At 40.8% G+C, this 21,631-nt stretch overlaps 1 protein-coding gene across 1 annotated transcript in view; it reads right to left on the bottom strand.

The window, feature by feature from the left end:
- LOC141005718 (F-BAR domain only protein 2-like) overlaps positions 1-21,631 on the bottom strand; it is a 62,572-nt gene that overhangs the window by 22,626 nt on the left and 18,315 nt on the right. The window contains exons 2-8 of the mRNA XM_073477694.1: positions 14,746-14,837; positions 11,058-11,132; positions 10,633-10,774; positions 8,389-8,541; positions 8,040-8,144; positions 5,977-6,075; positions 698-794 (exon numbers count right to left, since the gene is read on the bottom strand). Coding sequence (XP_073333795.1) covers positions 698-794; positions 5,977-6,075; positions 8,040-8,144; positions 8,389-8,541; positions 10,633-10,774; positions 11,058-11,132; positions 14,746-14,837 — 763 coding nt within the window. The remainder of the gene's footprint in view (positions 1-697; positions 795-5,976; positions 6,076-8,039; positions 8,145-8,388; positions 8,542-10,632; positions 10,775-11,057; positions 11,133-14,745; positions 14,838-21,631) is intronic.

Below are 21,631 nucleotides of genomic sequence, written 5' to 3'. Positions count from 1 at the left end.
TTCTGCTGTCCAAACAAATGAAGGCCACCACTCCTCGGACGCAGCGTCTGGACACAGGGGTCACCGTTTGTGTACACACAAACACAGCAGAGGTGAACCCTTTGTGCCTGTGACCTGACGTAATATAGTACAAGTACATTGACGAGTGAAGTAATTGGATATTTACAACAGGGCTTTAAATTTGCTCACATGCATCAGGTTTCATGGACTGTTTACTATCAATAAATAGTGGACGGTGTAAAAATCAAGCTTCAGAACTGCCGGAGTAAGTGACTAACTATCAATGAATGAGCTGTGTGTGCGTGTGCGTGTGTGAGAAAAAGAGGGAGGCGAGGGGGTAGAGCCGAAGGAGTCTGAGGAGTATTCCCTTGATTATTGTGGCATGGCAAAGTTTACACAAGAGTCATTGTTGAGCTCTGACCCCCTGAAAAGGTTGGTTCTGCCTGCTTAGTCTGCGAGCACAGCAAAGCCCCCCGTGTGTCACATGCTTACTGGAATGCCGAGCCTGCCTACCTTTACAGCAGATTACTATGATTGACTCTGATGGCCCTCTCCTACTTCTAATTGCCCCTCTCTATACACGCCTACCCTCCCCATGAGGCAAGAACAGGCAGAGGGGCCTGCTAATTTATTTAAACACGACACAGACACTAACATTTATCATTAGGATAAAACACATAAGGCTCCGGTGGCTTACCTGGTCTCTCCTTGCCGGTTCCTTTGCTCTCTGCCAGTTTCTGTATTAGGCTCTCCACTGAGGTGTTCTCGATGTTCCTCACAAATTCATTGTGGACCTACGAAATACACAACAAAAAATCAAATGTAAATTTTAGTGATAGGAAACAACCTTGATTCGCTGAAGTATCATTGTTTTTTTTTATGATCCCTGAATGGACTTTATATAACTAGCGTTTAGTCCATTAGCTCGATGCTATCACATAATGGGAATTGCCATTTAAGTGCTAATGGCATATTTACTTTTTATGATTTTTTTTTTTAAACTATCCCTGAGTTGATTTTTTTATAACTAGTCTAATTTTTGTGCTACTGTATTTCAAGTTTGTCAAATAAGCTGAAGAGTTCTGCTCTTCTGCTGTTCAACTGCACTAGAACTAATCTAAAATCCACATCCGTTTAGTGTTGAGATGAATAATTCACACAGTTAATTGTTGATCAGTTCGTTATTTGTATTTGCTGTAATCAACTAATGAAAAGGTTTATTATGGGCCATTTACTGGGCTCCAATTCTCTTACAGGTAATTTAATGATTGCATGTGCACTGACTGGACAGAGGTGTTTACCTGAGTGAGATTAAGTACATATCTTGGTACTGGCAGCACAGCCACATTCAAACTCACCAGCAAAGATAGATTGGCACATAGTAAGTATAGCCTGCATGAGGCATGCGCTTTAAGAAAGAAAGGTCAACCTATAAGAAAAGGTCAGAGCAGACTCCATCTGCTGAGGAAGCTCAGGTCCTTTGGAGTGCAGGGGGCACTCCTGAGGACTTTCTATGACTCTGTGGTGGCATCAGCCATTTTCTATGGAGTAGTCTGCTGGAGCAGCAGCATCTCGGCAGCAGATAGAAAAGAGACTTGATAAACTTATCAAGAAGGCCAGCCCCATCCTGGGATGCCCTCTTGACCCAGTGCAGGTGGTGGGAGAGAGCAGGATGATGGATAAGCTGTCATCGCTGCTGGTGAAGGACTCCCACCCCCTGCAGGTCACTATCACCGCACTAGGCAGCTCCTTCAGCAGTAGACTGATACACTCCAAGTGTGTGAAGGAGAGGTACCCCAGGTCCTTCCTTCCTGCTGCTGTCAGACTCTATAATCAGCACTGCTTCCAGTAGACCTCACTGTGCAATAAAAACTCTATACATAACCCATTTCTCATTTTGGTTTGCACTAACTGGGCAATTTTCATACTCATATTTATTATTTATTAATAACAATACACCTGCCACACTGTTTGTATTTGTACATAGTATGTATATATGAGTCTACTTCTATTTCTTACCTTTTTATTATATTGCTTATTTTTTACTATCATTATTGTTTATTCTAATATTACATCAGACTTTTTGTTGGATGACGGATTAAAAAAACGCATATGAAGGGTACGTGTCAAGAGTTCGGTGTCTTCGGTTTGTTTTTGATAAACAGCGCATGAGACAAACGCAGTTTGTTCCCCGCTAACTCCCACTGCTTCGCCTTTAGTTGATATTTATAACATTTCTTTTTGTAATTGGCCTGTGGGAACACACTGTACTTTACTGTCATTCTATTATGTCAGGTTGAATCATTATTGTTGGCACAGGGGCCTGCTGTTACCCTTTGGGCAGTATCAGGGGAAAGATAGTGTTTGTTTGCTTGTTTGTTTTGGATGTGTATGTGTGTCTACTGAGGGGGAAGTGAGAGCAATGTATAGGCATGGGGATGAAGAACAGCGGCTCACTGCCATCTCAACAAACCATTTAGAGGTGCGTGATACTGTAAGCTCGGAGTGGCTCCACCATCAAACAAACACACACGCATACACACACATATGTGTCTGCCCCCCGGGCCCCTGTGGCAAGGTGGAGTGCATTAGCCTTCTGTGCCCAGGCAGGAGAGGATGTTGGGGGGGGGGGGGGGGGGGGCGGGGGTGATGTGGGTGAAGGTGGGGGTGGGTGGTGAGGAAGTATGCTCAGTGCAGCACACGCGATCTGTCAGGTGCTGCTGCCACGACAGAGGTCATCAACCTGCGTGGCCCGCTCGCCTCTCAACATACACACTCACACGAACCTGGGCCCGCGGAGACTTTCGACCACATGCTCAAAACATGTATCTGCCTTCAAGGGATCCTCACACACACACACCCACAAACACACATACAAATGCTCACTTACAAAAACAAACACAGCACGCAAGGTAACGGACACACCTGCACCTCTGTGAGTTTAAAGCTCTCTGCATTTCTTTCTACTCATGTTTGAACTTAATATAATGATATACGGTGTTTTCCTTTCTTCACACAGCTCACTTTTCCCCTCTCATCCTTTCATTCTAACAGTCTTATCCTTCATGCCCAATCAGCTGATACTGGCTGACCCTTGACATGGTTACTTTTTTATTTTAGTGACACCTTCAGTTACAGGTACACTTCCTTGGAATCGCTCATCTCTGGTGGTTTACATGAACATCGACCCTTGATTGACAGCAGCTCCCACACTGAACTCACTGAACAACTCATTTAAGAGAAGTATAATTATTGCTGCTGCATTTACATCCCTAAAATTCCCTCGTGTACTAGTCAAACTCCCAACTCCTCTGTTGAGCTGGTGGGAGTTTAAATGGCCATGTCTCCTCTGATAAACCTTCACACATGGAGTCCCAAGCCATTCCTATTCACTTGCCAGTGAGGAGGAACACACCCACAGATTCATGCAATCTCATCCCACTAATGCTGTCTGTCCATCAGAAGTTACAAGTGCAGCCACAAGGATATCGCCCCTCACCATTTCCTAATAATGAACGCTATCAGTTTTGTTTGATGATAATAGTTTTTCCTCTCTTTGCCATAGAAGGGGCGATAAAATATATTTGAATCGCTTATTATAATGGTAAATGTTTATAGAGACACTAACAGTCGTAACTAAAAATGTTTTACTTCGATGGTATGTCAAGAAAAATGTTGATTTCTTAGCAAGTAATGTGATTAATAACATTACTTCCTACCTAAAGACAGCTGCTAAGAAATTGCGGATTATAATTAACAGACCTAAATTGAGCATAATGAACTTGTAAAAAACATTCCAAGACATCTTCGATTGTCATACAAAGCTACTAAAGCTGATTAGCATTGCCCTGCTGTAACACTGACAGACTCATGATGGACAGTTTATATATAAAAAGGATAAATTCTGATGCAGCAGCACCAGAGTTAAAATATTGTTCTTCCTCACAGTCTTCCTCACATTACACTCAAATCCACTCAACCTCTGACAGTTTGATGGGAGATTCAGGTGTGTCATGGTAGTAGCGACCAATGTAGCCTGAAGCAGAGACGAGGAGCGGGCTACAGAGGTCGGGTGATCCCACTTCTATCGAACTCCTCACCCGCAGAGTGTTTTCACTGTCAGACTTGCTGTCTTCAGACCCCAACTGATGTTACCTCAGGTGATATCGCTTGACCAGATTTTGTGCATCTCCCGCTGAAGACATAACTTTCTCACATGTGCAGCAGAACTCCACAAGGTTTCCCTTTGAACACTATCAAGGCCACTTGTTTGTTTGTTTTTTCAGTTTTCTCAGTAAGTCATTACTGGCAAGAATCAATCAAATATTATGGGATTAATCTAAAATTGTTTAAATAAGTCATTAAAGCTAGACAACTTTACCCAATTTACACAGCACAAAGGAATTCAAGCACTTGAAAAACACCACAGAGTTTCGTTATGAGCATATTGCTATGTTAGAGTGGATTTAGAGAGATGATAGTTCAATGATCTCCTTTGATAAATTAATGTCCTTGTTTACCTTCAGCATATCTGCACTCCCTTAGCACATATACAGACGGGAACGTTTTGTTTACTTTCCTTTTTCTTTAGAGAGACAAAACTTGTGTTGTAATTCTTCACTCCACTCTAATCAGAGTACAATTAATGCATTTGTAAATGTGCTTTTTCTAAGTAACTGTACAAGGTGTGTGTGTGTGTGGGTTTCACTCATTGCCCTGCTCTTTAAACTGTTGGAGCAGTTTTACTGAACAATCTAGTACCGTGTGAATAATTCAGTTGGGCAAAATGCAAGAATAGTAACTGAGTTTCAGAGGTTAATACCGTTGCTCAAAGAAAATAAAGGCTGAAATGAAAGGTGGTGCAAACTTCAATAAAATGACTCCTGACAGCACAGCACAAGGGCTGTGTGTCTTCAGTGTGTGGTTCAAAGTGTGCGTGGCTGTCTAAGCGTAACAGCCCCCACATCATTTTATATTTTGAATGCATATGTATGATTTAGTCAGACATTGTGTGTGTTTGTCAGAATGACATGTCTGTGGGCTTAGTGACGAAGCAAAATGTTGCAGAGCTGAAACTGGTCACAGCCTCCTTTCGCCCTCCTCTCTCTCTCCCTTCTGCCTCACCCTTGTGATAAAAAATATTCTCAAGGTACCTCACAACCTAGTTTGAAGATTTTTTTTTTAAATCACCAAATCATAGTTTCTTTGACTACTCCTGTTTTTTCGTGTTTGGAAGGCTGACCAGTCGGTCTTCGAGCAGTATATTAATTTGACTCAGCAACAGGCAGCAGCACTGCCCATCTCCTGCTCAGAAGCAGGAACTGTGAGGCTGAATAACCTGCGGTAGCCTGTCGCTCCGCATTCTTTCCAACTTGCCGCACGAGCTGCAGTCCAGACTGAGAGGCTGTTGGTGGAGCTGCGTCGCCCTCTATGGACAATAAGAGAACTACAGCAGCACTGAGCAGCTTCAGATTAATGAGCAGGGCAGCAGAGGGTAGTTAGTCTTCAGTTATTCTATGTGGCACTGGTAAGTATGATTGCTGAATAAATAATTCTCTGGTTAACATTAAATGCTGATTAATCTAGCTGTGAACGATGTTTGAAAACCTTCACAAGTGGACCTGATCGAACTCCCATTTTCTCAAACCAAAACACTCTGTTACAGACACAAACAAGCCTGTGCCGCACTTTTAACTATCACACACAGTATTTGGCAAGTGTTTGGACTTCTGGAGGTGTTTTAGATAGGCTGAGAGGGAGTTTTGATCAGTTTTTAATTGCTTGGCATAAATGGCTGAATGGACCATTTCCTGGTTCTCAGTTAAACGATTAGTGAGATCAAAGACGACACTAATTGATATGACACACAGTGAACCCAATGAGCACAGCCTCAGGTCAACAAGACACCTACTCCACCCACAGGAATGCTTGGGAGTACGTATGTGCGCATGTGTGTGTTTGTGTGTACACACTCACCTCTCCTATTTGAACGTGTGTCTCGTCGACAGACTGCGAGTACGACTGAATGATCGTCTTCATGTGGAGGATGTGGTTTTCTTCAATGTCCTGGAATCTCTGCAACACATGGAGAGGAAGGTTATGGCACGGTGGTGCAACAAATCAAAAACTAAAATGGGACAGTTCAATCCAAAATCAAACACATATTTTACCTCTTACCTGTAGTGCTATTTATCCATCTGGATTGATTTAGTGGAGTTGTCTAGTTTTATAGATATCGGCTGTAGAGATGTCTAGCCTCTTTTGAAGATAATGAAACTAGATGAAACTCAGCTTGTGGTGCGCAAAACGACGAAAAAAATCAAAAACATTTTAAAACTAAAAAGTAATTTTCAAGATACTCCACAGGCCCTTATATCTGTATACATTACGATATATTTTTTTGCGAATTATGTTGTGTGGCCTGTCCTCTTTCAGGTCACCCCGGTGGAGAGGAGGTCGTGTGGCTCGGGCACCACTTGGCAAAACCTCGGCCTGCTCAGTCGTCCTCCTGGATCCACACTCTTCACACATATTTTAAAAATCTTCTCCTCTGTTGCTCTTTCTGAGGTTTCTTCCATTTTCCCTTCATGCTACTTTTTTTGGAGGAGCTTTCCTTACTCAAATCGATGGTCTAAGGACAGCGGGTGTCATAGGTACACATTGTAAAGCCCACTGAGGCAACGTGATTTATGATTTTTGGCTATATAAAAAAAAAGTCTTGACTTGTTTTATGTAGGAACTATTTTCCTCCACCAACTACACCCACCAACTGTATCACCGCACAGAGGGAAGCTATATCTACTCATGGACTAGAGTCCATTGGAGTTTTTCAAATGTACTTTTTTGGTGCTTTGAGCATCTCAACCCCAGCGCCATCTAGTTCCATTTTAGTCGAGAGAAGGCAGACATCTCTACAGCAGATATCTCCAAAATCAGCAACTCACACCAAGTCAATCTAGATTGATAAATAGCACAAATAGCTACAGTTAAGAGGACAATGTTTTGGTGGTAACTGTTCCTGTAACTGAATGCTAACAGTTCTGAATCATCCTGTCAGATCGTTTTAACAGGCATGAAAACAAAAATAAGCATAAAGGACAAAATGCAGCTGAGGAATCTTCACTTCCTTATTCTGTCCCCGCTACTTCCTGTTTGTCTGTTTGGGTGGTCTATGGTTCTCACAGTTGCACACAAAGACACACACACACACAGACACACACACCTCTTCCCGTAAGATGTAAATGGCTTTGAGCAGTAGTCTGGTGCACATCACAACCTTAAATGCTGGTATTTACTTCCATTTAAGTCTGACTCTGGGCTTCTGGGGTTGACCAAAGAGAATGAGTATAAATAATCATAAACTGGAAAATCACAGTGTGGCTGGAGAGGAAGATGAGCCTCCCTAACCGCAAAAACACACAAATGAAGAGCCACTCACTCCTGCATCTACACTACAGAGACACAAATAAAGACTAAGCTTTTGTCATTTCACCGCGATAACAGCTAGCATACGTTCACATGCAGACACACCCACCCACCCACAGACACACTCAGACAAAGAGAACACACATGTAGGAGTGATGTCAGAGAGCACATGTGTTCAGTGTTTATAACTCCACATGTGCAGCGTATTGAGATGAGCCGTAGACTGTGATCCCGGGGGGAAGCAGAGCTGCAACACTGCTTTCTCTGGGGGGGAAACAAAAAAAAAAAAAAGAAAATGCTCGGCTAACTGGAACCATTTCTGGTGGCGGAGCCGCTGCGGTGCAGGAGGATATGGAGGCCAAATTCTGTTGATCTGATTTTAATTTGGAGTTTATCTAATCAGTCGTTCAGATGGATCCAATCAGGGCTTTCCACTGCGATTCCGTTGCAGAGGAAAAAACACAATCTGGAGATGATACAGGGCACAAAACGTGGAACACACACTCGACGGAAAGATTACACAATGAAAGTGTTGCATACCACAGCGACAGAGTTTGAGAGCACATCTTTCATTAAGGCGCACACAAACAGAGGAGAGGTTTAATCTGATATACCTGTGCAGTTTCTGCCATCTTCTGTTCAAACTCTGACTTCGCCGTGGCATATTTCTCCACATATGACTTGTAGGTCTCTGTGGCTTTTTTGGCTTTCACTCCAGCCTGCAAAATATAAACAGACAGATAAATGGCTATCATTAGTTTATACGCTTCACACAATGGGCCTCTGTTTTCCCAGATCAACTGAAGAAACAGCAAAGGAAAGCGAGCCCCGTTGTACATCTGAAGGCAAGAAGCTTTTGGGGTTAAAGTTTCTGTATGGAGCGGAGCGATACGGCACTTCATCATGCCTTATTACCATACGATGATTATGTGGGTGCGTGTATGTGCGAATGTGACCTCCCACCTTGTCCACATCTCTCTGGGTGGCCCCCTCTTTGCGGAGGCGCTCCTGCTCCACGGTTTTGGCATTGTAGATCTCCTTGGACTTCTGCAGAGCCTGAGAGGTGGTCTGGATGTTCTGAACGGCCTCCAGGGTGGACGCCACCTCCTCTTTTGTCTAGCAACACACAAATGTTTTGTATAGTAACTCAGCTAACACAGGCTGAATAATAAGTGTAAGTGTCACCCATTGCTCTGCCAACTATAGAGTTGAGTCTCGCATAGTTTGACATTTACATAATACAGCACTTGTCCTGGAATCCCCCTTGTTTATTATGACAAAACAGACACAATTTCAGTGTGGACAGAGGTCTTTTATTACTCTGATAAAACACTACTGCAGTTCCTCTGCGCGCAGTACAGCAGATGCAGTTAAAACGATATAGAGGCTATTAAAAAATGGATATGACTCTGCATTTGTTCCATCTGTATAGCTCTTACTTACTGGAAGGACATAAAAAGAGAAATATAATCAAGGAATAATAACTTTAAATCTCAGTGGCCACAGTAAGTCTGGTCGTTCGTTTAACTCATCATCATCATCATCGTCACTGAACCCTCTTCGTTGCTCATTTTGACACAGTTACGGTATAATGTAAACATCACCACAGAGAGCAGAACTGAAATCCTAAATTATGCACTAATTTCGAGGCCCTCCTCCATGACGGGTGTTTATTTTTCATTATTCACACCGCTTAACTACAGTTTGCACTGCGTCTGCAAGCTAGCCAAGACAAACAGTGCAGGGAGGAAGCGGGGAGTGTAGGGAAGTGACAGAGAGAAAGTGTGACAGCCTTTTTGTCATGCTGAAAGCACAAACACGGCTCCACCAACCCCAAGCTCCTATTTTTTACTTGGTGTTCTGTGGCTTCATGCATGAGATACGAGCTGATGGTGTGTTTCAGCAGCAGGAAAGAGAGGAAGAGGAGTGAGGTGTAAAAAAAAAAAAAAAACGTATACAATAACACTGCACGCCACGATTTCATAGCATGGAATCAACTATTGAATGATTTCCCTTTTTTTGTGGATGTCTTTACTGTCAACTTCTGCAAAACAACTCTTGACATAAAACAGGGTAGTTAGAATAGGTCTATATTTAAACAGTTAGTTTTCCTAAAGAAGACAATCTTGTGGCAACACTAGAGCATTAAACTACGTGTGATAATTGGGAGAAACACATTTCGAGGGAAAGACTGACAAACACATGTGGGCAACTTTTATTAGAGCTGGGTATCAGATGTCAAGAGTTAGGGATGGGCGGCCGATAAGTCAATACTAACCATTATCAAGCATATCTTCCAAATCTTTTCAATACTTTTGTGTAATGTTTGTGCCAAAACAGCCCTGACAGATTTAGCTCGCCTGTGTTACTTGACCGAGAAAAGCATGCCGTGAGAACTCTGCATCAAACTTGTGAGAAAACAAAGGCAGAAAGGAGACATAGAGTGGTGTGTGGCTACTTTTCACCTGCAGATAAAAATACAGCAAGATGCACCATTTGTGGCAAGAAAGTGCAACAGAGCAGCAACATGAGTGACGGCTTAAAACATTTAATAACAACACAACTGTAAAGTTATAAAGTGTCCTGCACCACCCTCAGTCAAAGCATATCCAAGTACAGGCAGTACTGTTAAAAGTTATTACCATTATTACATCTTTATTTAATTGCACCTACATTTGCTTTCATAATAAATCTGTTATGCCATATTTGTCATGTGATATGCATTTAAGTGTGATGATGAAGGAATGTTTTTTTTTATTCCTAAAAATTTAAACAAAAAAATATCAGCATCATATCAAATTAAAGAAGTTTTGTATTGCCCTTTACACTGGCCACCTAAAACAGTAAAGGCCCTCTCTAGAGTCAGTGTTTGGTTTGTCCATGCTGGGCTACTGTAGAAACATGGAGGACTCTGTGGAAGAGGACCTGCTCCCTCTATTGATATAAAAAGCTCATTCTCAGTTAACAAAAACGCAACAATTCTTAGTTTAAGGTGAATATACACTGATGAAAAGATAATTATATATATTATTTTACATTTCTCCCGGTAGATCCTAAATCCTACATACTAGATCTTAAATAAATACTGTTCAAACTTTTGAGAACTTGAGCTAATGATAAAATATTGTATTGATACCAAAATTCAGTTACCAGTGGTATAAAAAATAATAATAACCCACAGTTTTCCCCAATTCTTCATCCCCTTACCTTTTTGTGTGCTTTGGCCTGCTCTTCCACGTACTTCTGAACCTCTTTTATAAGTTCCTGTAGTTTCCTCACTAGCTCCATGTGACAGCTGGCCAGCTTCTCTGTCGAGCTCTTGAACACATCCCAGACTGGAGCAAAAGTCCTGGGATAAAGGATGACACTTCAGAGGCTGGAACGTGGCAAAGCCCTCTGACATGAATTCATACTTGTCTGTTCTTGTGAAAACTAAAACACAGGTTACTAAAGTTGGAACAATTGATTGATTCATTGTCATTGTATCACGATACTACGATACGGACAAAAGAAGACACTTGAGGACTTCATTTTTCACCATTTTCTGATATTTTATCAATTATTAGAGAAAAAAAAAGACATTAATAGACAATGAAAATTGTCGTTAGTTGCAGTTGTTCTGTTACACTCACCCAAGCTGAGAAAAGTTGCCGGCTGACTTGGCAAGTTTGGTCATGGACCTGGCATAGGCCTCTTCAATGGTACTCCTGGGACAGAGCAAAAATCCAACACACATATTTATAAATCCTACTAAATTATGACAAACAACAGCTTGATTAACCCACAGTTGACAGTTTCATAAGTCAGCGGGGTCAAGATAACAATTCTTCCTTTAAAAAACCCTTTTAAAGTGTAGTATTACAAAGTTTTCCAAAGTTTTTGCAACTGGGTTATGGCTCAAACAGGGCAGGCCACTGCACAAACTGAAGATCTCAGCCAGAAAACACCCACTTAGAACTCCCAACATAAATGTTTGACCACACGCACCGTGTGTGGGCAAATAAGTGTGGCTTGGCATGTGATTTGTTCATAAACCTCATGTTGAAGCTGACAGAGTATGAAAGCTAGTGTTTGGATTCCCTGCTTCTCTCAATTTCCCTTTTTATTCCCTCATTCTGCAGCAAAGTGACAGGAGTTAGAAATAAAAACAAAACCGAACAAAAAAAAACAAAACATGTGGCATAGTGAAAGCCTGAATTATGCATGTCTCATTTAGCCAGCCTCTCTCTCTCTCTCTCTCTCACTCCCCTCTGTACAGTTACTTCACAGGAATGAGGTCAGCCAGGGGGAAACAGGACAACCGTGCACACACACACACAAATCCATCATAAACACACTGGTACATATAGACAAACAAACAAACTCACACACACAGCGCAACAACACAGAGGATGGGAGAAGCTAGAAATGCATTTTTAGCCTTCCACATGTGCGTGTGAGCCCAGAACGGCAGGTTATTTTTATACTTTATCAGATTGTAAATACTGCCAGGAGTAACGTCTGCCAACATCTAAACCAGAGCTCACAAAAGTAGAAGTTTAAGTTGTGTGTTGGGCACTGCAGGAAATTATTATTCTTCACAAGTCTACAGTTGTATTAGTCTCACACGTCCCTTTTGACCTCGTACACAGAAGACGGACGCACATGATCACACCGCTGCTCAAAGTGAACTTGACAGACTTGTTTCTAAATATTGCGTTCCTCTTTCATGCTTGTAGCTGGAGGGTGTTTTTCAGCTGCTCCACTAGACACATTTCAGAGGAAAAGATTGTACTTCATCTGAAAACTTTATTTATGAAGTTACTCTGCAAATAAAGATTTGTGCACACACAACATAGAGGAGCTGATGATGGGTTGTTTTATGACAGTTGCTACGTATTGGGTTGGGCTGAAAATCCATAACCTAAATGGGATTTGAGGCAGAGATGATCTTGACTTGATTATAACTCTGTGGTCTAAGATATTTTTAGTTATCTCTTTCATTCTATGTGGTCAGGACTAACAATTTTTTGACCACATATGGTCTTCTCTAGATGAAGAAAGTCGACCTTGTTTTAACTGCAGATAATCTGGAGTGTAAAGCTTCTACTTGAGCTTGAAAACAATAGTTTGACTGAAAAATCCTTCAATAAATAAAAATTAAGGGACTTTTAAGCAGGTTCTGAGTATGTAATGTGCTCACACTTGAACAGTCTCAAAATAAAGAATCCTCAAAACAGTAAACAGAACAGTAAATAATAAAGTAAATAAATAATACAATAAATCAGCTGTTTCTTTTGTGGGCTGTTGATAAGCGTTATTCTCACATAATGCAATGCATAAAAGACATGCTGTGTGAATTACAGTTGAGAGATCGAGAAAAGGCCAGTATGTGAACCTCGAGTTAAGATTATTTTTAGTTTTCTTCAGAACACTTCGTCAAAATGTTTAGTCCACTTTGAATAAAAGAAGAACTGAGAAGCAGACAGAGGCGTGTGGGTATTTTTCCCTCTCTTAGGACCTACAACAGAGTTTGTGGATGTCTGTGTGTTTCCTGGAGCTTGCTAATATTGTTCTAGCTTAAAAATGCTTTTAAGAGAATACAGTCTCTGAATCCAGTAGCAAAGATGCTGGGGATATATCAAGACAGTGCACAGAGCTTCTTTCTCCACCAGAGGGAGCCACAGTACAGTTTTTCAGAAACATAAACATCACTCACAAGTCTGTGAACTGAGAAGCCCAAACTGGAAACTGGCACAGCGTGATCAGGGATATAATAACCCTGAGCAACATGAGCAAATGTTTAACAATGCAATAAATCAATCTCTACCTGAACGTCAGTCGCCTTCACGAATGATGAATTGATTCATTTGTGTAGTATAAACAACAACATTCCTCCAGACTGCAAGAACGTTAATATTTAAGCAAAGTGAGAAGCTAAAAGCTGATTCATTACAACAAAATGAGTCTGAACAGTTTAAACAGTGACGGTAAACTTAACAAATGGTGTACTGACAAATATAAGCGAAGTGTTCGCCAGGAATAATTGCAGATGTGCTGAAGTCAGAGCTGATCGAGTCAATCACAACCCGCACCAAGCGTTGTATTTAAGCATCTGAGTCAGGTAGACTGAGGAATCCACAGCTGAATTCCAGTGGTAGACCATCTCTCATGTGGCAGCTTATAAACACACCCTGACAGGGTGAAGCTAATCTTTGTGGAGGTGGGAAGATTTTGAAAAGAGGCTGTTATTATGGCATTATCACGCTACCGACACTGAAGGTGTGGAACATAATGCCAGGTTACAGGTGGGCTTAGATTTAAGCTTCTTGCACAAAGGGATTACGTTTGCATAACATTCACACTCATCTACATCTACCTCCGGCCACAATGTCACACTCGCCGACTACATTTACTCCTTCATTTTCATGATAAATGAAGTGGAGCTTCATCTTGATGTTAGCATGAGAACAGAAGCGATTAACATTCTGTAGTTTCAGCTTCTTAAATGTGATGATTTGCAGCTTTTTATTGTCATATTTCTCAGTGAAGAGTACGTTGTGTTTTGGAGTTTTCGTAAGACAAAAACAGGGTGTCTTAAGGTATTAGACACTTACATTTAATGCCTTTTAAGGCTGTTTTAAGGCTGGATCGTCTTTGTTTTATTCAAGCACTGCAGGTAAGTATAATAAAGATAAGTTTTCTTGTGCCAAGGTAGGTTTTATGTAGAAATAAGGTCATTAAAGTGAGTTAGGTTAATCCGCATTTTGCCAACATAACAAGTATAAAGTAAAAAGACAGTTTTGGGTTCAGTGGTAGGTTTGAAGATTTGTAACATCAGAAATGTGAACTTTTGCGAAGAAGAGCTTGGATAATTTTGACAAAAAGGATTTAAAAGATGGAAAGAAATTAGATGAAATCTTTGTGTCAATTAAGACCTTTTGAAGTTAAGATGACATGATTTAAGACTGTTTAAGGACTTGCAGACGACCTGACAACATTTCAAGACATCACCAAGTTGCAGTGGACATTTTTTATGAACTAAAAAGTAGGAAATTAACCCAGAATTGTAAAAAATCAGTTGCCGCCCTAGTTAGTTAAATGTGTGGCAATCAGAGTGGATTTTAGTTTTGGTCTCTGTGAAGCTTTTGGGTGTTGTCAAGCACATTACAAGTAAGTCTAACTGCAAGCGCCAACTTGGAAACAGATTTTAATTCCAAGAAAAACCACAAGACAGGTAAGACATGTATTGACGAGCCAGACACATTACAGCAGGTTAATGACTACTGTCTTGTATGTTCTACATTAACAACAACAGCTGATGTGTATCAGACGTCTTACCTTTCTCTGATGAAGTCTGTCAGCTCCTTGGAGGAGATTTGGCCATGCTTCATGTTATGGTAGAGCACATCGAAGCCATTATTTTTTTCCCCCTGCAATCCAGAGACAAATAGATCAGTCAGCGGAACAAGTCCAACAAACAACAATACCTCAGTTATTGATCGGATGTGTTACCGTGAAGGCTTTCTCTACCAGCAGCATTCTCACTGTCTGTGCAGCTTCCAGGTGCATTTGCAGCAGCCTCTGGTCAACCATACTCATCTTTGCCATGTTTGAGACGAATTAATGTTAAAAATGCTTAAAACTGCAGTATTTTCGTCCAAGGCTCGAGCGTATGACGGAGGAGATAGCCGGACAACTGTCTGTCTGTGTTGCCGTAACCATGCAACTGGGTAACGGTGTTCAGTTACACTGAAGCTTTAAAGATGCAAATGTTGATCTAAATAATTAATATGACTGAAACTTGTTAGGTTAGGGTTTTTGACCCTTATAGTACGGATATAGTCACATCCTACTAACACTATAAATAATAATATGGACTTTTGTTCTGCTTGTTTAAATACTCAATAATGGTTTACATGCAGAAAAATTAATACAACAATGGAAAAAAAATTGAAATAATAATTAGAAGTAAAACAATCGCAATGATTTCAAAGAACAATGAAAATAGGCTTACTCTATCATCAAGCTACTTCCTGTATTCGAGCTAGACTGATAAATACAGCCAGGCTGACATTTCTATATTAGCTTATTGCACATGAACAAAGAGTGTATGTGTCTGACGGCCAATGACTAAGAAGAATCTGCAGAACAGACATGTCATACACTGTCACCTTTACATAGTTTGTGCAACAGAAAGCACTGAGAGGTGGATATTTTTAGCTGTAAAACATTTTACTCTCTGTGTATCTTGTAGTGGTGGGGAAAGAAAAAAATCTATTATTAAATCCATTGCGATCCTCTCTTTAAAGCTTATATCTTGATGCAGAAAAGTCCAAAATTGTAACCAATTCTGGACATTATGATTGCCTGTAACAATTTCATAAGACTGGGCTGTACGTTCTTTACAGCTGAACAAACTGGATGGTGAAACGTAACAGAAAAAAACATGCACTTTGTTCGTGCCAAGCTAGGCTACATCTATGCGGGAGCAAATCACAATGCAATGAATGAATCTGAATCTAATCATCTAATCAGTCGTCGTAAAATGCTGCTCTGGCTGCATTTTTCTGTCTGCAAGAGAGTAATGTAGCCCGACCTGAACTCGAAAAGTGTTGTTTGTAAGCCTGACTAGGACTAGAGCCTGACAGTGTTAATGTAAACTGAATGAATGTTTGCTGACTGGAAAGTAACAAATAGCCTCTGTGTTGCATTCAAAGCGTCACATAAATAGACACGTATCCCTTATTTTTTATACCGTATTTATTTATTTTTACACTATATTTTCACTAAAAGAAATTGAAAGCACCATGTCGATTGACGAGGCCGAACCTGACCCCAAATTATTTCTTAATTTTTGTCCAACCCAAGCCTGTCAGGACCCCATGCTCGAGCGCACAGAGATAACAAGCAAACAAACAAAAAAAACAAAAAACAAATCCAAGTGATCCATAAAAAGATTGTGTGTTTACAATGTTTTGTTTACATATATATATATTTTTAAAATATAATAAGTATCTGCCTGAAATATACAGCATCTGTCGGACTATATACCGTTTAATAACAGCCCATGATATCAAATACTGGCACTGATAAGAAAGGCGGCACATGTACAGTAGACTGTGATCCATAAATCAATCTGACACCTGCAGAAGCAGATAACAAACTTCATTATTAACTTCACCATTAGAACAACCTCAGGTGACCTTTGCTGGCATGATGGCGTGATGGTGCTGGTTTGTGTTCAAGATAAGAGCAATAATAATCTGGATGAACCTCAATAGCTCGCTGTCTACAATAGTACAGTTGACAGGTCAGGTTTATTGGTCATCACACCATGTTCACACTAATAAGTCGTCTTCCACACACTACACTTTTCATAACAATAACATTCTTGGCACACTTTCAATTCAAAGCTTTCTTGTCACTTATGAGGAGAGAAGAAGAATCACTTAACTTCCTCATCACCCTCCCCGAGGTTGTTTCTTCACCGAGTGAGGAAACATACAAATCATGGCTTAAAGCTCAGGGAGTGGCCTTTTTTTAAAGACACAGATTATTCTAGAGAACAGCAACTGCTGTCCAACAGATGACAATGACAGTCACTGAATTAACGGTTCTGATTGTGACAGCTTTGTTAGGATAATGGCAAATCATCATAAATTCTGCTAATCGGCATCTTTTCAAAAGGAAATAAATAATGAAACTCACACTGTCAGAACAACATTAGCTGAAGTCAGCTGCAGTTCATCCTCATTCTTGTCTAAATCAGAGGCCAACTTTGTTTCACCTCGACCCGAGACTGTCACAGATATTTCCTGGTTCCTGAGGCCATCCACTGTCAGCAGTTTGGCGCACAGGCTACAAAATCTGTCAGTGCAGCTTTAACACATGGATTTCTGGCCCTGTTATTCCACACTGACAAAGATTAAAGGTCAGCAAGTTTGTGTTAAAATGAAGATCGGACTAGCTCCAATAGGGCTGTATTTACAGAGCAAATATCGGTCTCATAGGCTACGGCTCACTGGCCTACATTCTACCCCAGTGATCAGACCACTGAGATGTGCTTCCTGTTCCTGTGAGAACTATTAAAAAATGTACACGTTTAGCAGTAAAGCCGCCTGTGTCACACCGCACGACATGTAAACTAGTGCACACAGTAGATGTCAAGACTGGAGGGCGAGAGGCAGAACACACACTAACCTTTTTTTTTTTTTTTACTTGCGTACGTAACACTCACATTACACTGCAGAAAGTATAAGGAACAAAACGTGGGAGACACATCGACTATTGGCCAATCCGTCGACAAAACAGGGAAGTGACAAGTGAGTGAAAACACACAGAGTAGAAAAGCAACAGGAAGCGAGTCCATTCTGTGCAACAACTGCGCTCATGTGGAATGTGATATCAATGAATACAAAGAAAAATAAAAACAAACACAGGAAACAGCTCAGGGCGTTTTTGACTTTTCTGCAGGTTACGAAAAATAACCCTAAACAAAGCAGTAGCCGAGAACATAAACACGTGGCCTCTGAGGTTTATAAGTTAACTTCTAATCTCTGTACGACTGATTCTACACGAGCAGCAGCAGGAGGAAGTGATACTAGAGCGCTGCACAGTTTGCCAGTATCCTCGTCTGGACACTCATTGATGAAAGCCCTCGTACTTGCTGGGTGTTTAATATTCCAACCACACATTGTCAAATTCAGAAGTGCTCATTATGCTCGGATTTAGATGGAGAGGTTTTTAAACTCCCTGCCCCACCCCAGAGGGAGGACAGCGTGCTGAGAGGTTAGCACACATGTCAATCACAGTTTGTTTGAACAACAGCTTGCAGCTGAGACAGCTGATGAAAAGGGAAGGGAGAGATTCAGTGTGTGCCAATAGTATCACCGACAGAGACAGATCCCGGTGGCTGTGGCACACTGCGCTGTGTCTGCACTGCACAGACTACAACTGAACCCAGTGTCTTTGTATGCTTTCGGCAGACCAAAAAAAATGTAGGTAATAGTCGGGCGACTAGACAGCTTACGTCATGGCTGAATGTGCACTAATGCTTTTGCTGGGAAGAGTACTTTCACTCAGAAGCACGAAGAAGGCAAGCATCAATGGAAAAAGCAGCAACCTCGCTATACTATTAAATGCACAGTTTAATATGAAGCTATAAAGTATAACTTCAGGTTATAAAGTGGTATTAAGACTGGAAGTGGTTTGTTCTGTTCCCAGAAAATAACCCTCCATCATGAATCAGGTTCTTGAACACTGTATGAGGGTTCACTGAACTCTCAACTAAAGTTATAATTATTATGTTATTATTACAACAAAAGCTTAATATGAGTGAAATAGCTTTGGCTCTTTATTCTGCCACCTGTCTCCTAAAGACAATTTAACCATTTACTGAAATGCAGTTACTTTAGTATGACTACAGGAGAGTTTATAGAAATTTGTATCTGGTTTCTTTGGAGTGGGCTACATGAAGATAAAATAAACACACTGTAAATGAGCTTCTCAGACGACATAAACATCATAAAAAGTCTGGCATTAACGCTGCAGTAGTTAGTTGATTAATCGATTAGTCAGTTGTCAATCTCCAGAATAATTAAGGGCAATATGTCGAAACTTGACATTTATTCATGTTTCAACTGTCTGTTCTTTAGGTTCATTATAAATTTCATGTTGTGACAAAGCTGTGCTTATGCTCTGGTTAGGTTTAAGCACAAAAACCACATGGTTACGGTTAGGAAAAGATCACATTTTAGCTTAAAATACCTGTTTTGGTCGCCACAAACAATCATCCTGAGGCCTCCTTAAAAATATCACACCTATGTTGAAACACTGTGGTCCCTTATCAAAAATACCCAGTGGTTTCCCTCTTACAAATGTTGAACAGTGGTCACACTGTCTTGGCAGCCTTCTCTCCTGTAGCTCCACCACCACTGCCGCCACCTCTCCTGATATGACAATCAGGTCATAACCATGTAATGTGAACGCGATACGACACATTTTGTAGAAATGTCAATATAGTGCGTGACATATGACTGTATCAGTGGGTTACAGAAACCCAACTGCCACCATTTTATCCTGGGAAGTGATGGTAAACCCGAATATATTTGAGTTGTAGACTACTCATCGGTAGTAATTAGTAGTATCAGTAACTAATTTTAAATAAACAAAGTGTGAGATACAGGCAGTGGCATAATCAAATGGCTCTGCCCATTCTGTGCACAATGCCACTGCTTTTAAATATAAACTGTATTGTGTTTTCACACACGACAATAACTACTAATTACAAAGTACAATCAACACGAAAAGAAACTGTTACATTGCTTCCACCCTTAATCTTAGATACCACCTTAAAGATAAACAAAACCACACTGCAGCAGCTTATCATGTAACATCTGCCGGGCAGAAGCGAAAAGGAATCCACGCTGCAAGTGCAGCGACAGACAGTTTCAATATCCTGTGTGTAGGGGAATCAAGTGTTTACTGCCTGACAGACAGTAATGAAACCCATGACACGGAAAGGTTATCTCTCAATATCATACTGCCTTCTTCTTCTAACAACAAGAGAACCAAGATGAACTAAGCTTGAGAGTCTCAAAACGAACACTAACTTCAGTATGCTGAAGGAAGTCTGCATCTGACATGTTTTCATCATGAGCTGCCCATTAGTCAATTAAGCCATATGCCATTTGCCATATGTCTTATGGCAAAGACAGCATGTAGTCTCATTCAAATCCCTTGGCTCGCCATTTTCTTCTGCTTTAAACCCAAAATATTGCCAAACTGGCAAGCTGCCATTCTTAGAAAGTAAGTCCTCCATGTGTGTATGTTGAAGCACTGTGTGCATGCTGCTACATCAGGCCAATTAACCTGCACTAACCTCCACCAGCCCGGTCCTATTCCCACCTTGTTAAATATTGATGCACGTTTCCTCTGCTGCCACAACAGCTCAGCGTGCCTTTCTTTTTCCAAAATAAAAGCCGGAAGATGCCATACAGCTGTAACGATGTTCAACATTGTGAAAAATATTGCATATGATGACAAATATAGCGATATTGGACAATATCTGATATTAGCCATGGCTGAATACAATGTCAAAACATTTTGACAAATGGCTAACAATTTCCAGGAGCCCGAAGTTAAGTTTTGTCCAACTAACAGTCCAAAACCCAAAGATTCTTCATTTACTATCATAAATGACAGAGACAAGCACAGATCTTTACATTTGAGATGCTGGACCAAGCTTTTTTTGGACCATTTTGCTTGAAAAATGACTGAAAGGATTAATTGATCATCAAAAGAGAAATGTTCTTTTAATCTATTGAACAATTAATCGACTAATTGTTTTACCTCTATCCGCTGCAGTTAGAAATTGTGCAAATAGGATTAGGGAAATAATTGCAGAAAGTAAAATATTACACACACTTCTTCAGAACAGAGTGAGATCTACGTCATTGTTAAATAGAACACATTGGTAGGCAGACTGTAAAGAGGAACTGCTTTGCAAACAACTTGTAAGTGGAAACAAAATGTCTTTAACATGGCTGTTTAAAGTCACTGCTGTAGTGTATATAGTATGTGCATTCATTGCATAGCAGTGTACAATACATCATAAAGTAAATGTGCTTTATAAGGTCTTAGTCTGCGTAAACAGGAAAATATCAGGTTGAATTAAGAGAGTCTGAGCTCACATGAATCCTTTTCAGGTTGTAAATGTATGTTCAGGTGGAAGCAGTGGAAAGAAGTGTGACTGCACACTTTCACTTAGGAATTTAGGATTAGCTAAACAAGACTGACTCCCTCCAGACAGACTATAAACGATGGCCCTGTAGACCCCAGAGCCTCCGGCACAGAGCGGGTAGACGGCAGGATGACATCAGAGTGTCTGCCCCAGAGTCATGTGACCAGACAGGCATGGGAGTGGTGCAGCGAGCTGTCAGATCAACAGCAACACATGCAGTGTATGTAGTATGAGGTGGGTCGGGCTTTGTTTGTGGTGCAAACATTAATATGAGAGCCTGACAACTACTTTAATCTTAAGGATATGACATCATGTGCATGGCTACTGGAAAAAGGCACGGAGCAGGTTAGGTTGTCACAAATTCAAACACCTCTAAACCCATTTTCATGTAGGAGTTTGAGACGACGCGTAAAAGAAAAAGACAACAAGCACCTTAAGGCAGGAACGAAACTAAAAGTCAATGTTAAAGGCCTTCCACTGATT

The sequence above is a fragment of the Pagrus major genome, chromosome 12, assembly GCF_040436345.1.
Source record: "Pagrus major chromosome 12, Pma_NU_1.0".
NCBI lineage: Eukaryota > Metazoa > Chordata > Actinopteri > Spariformes > Sparidae > Pagrus > Pagrus major.
The sequence above is the reverse complement of the archived record's forward strand: the minus strand, read 5'-3'. Positions and strand labels throughout refer to the sequence as shown.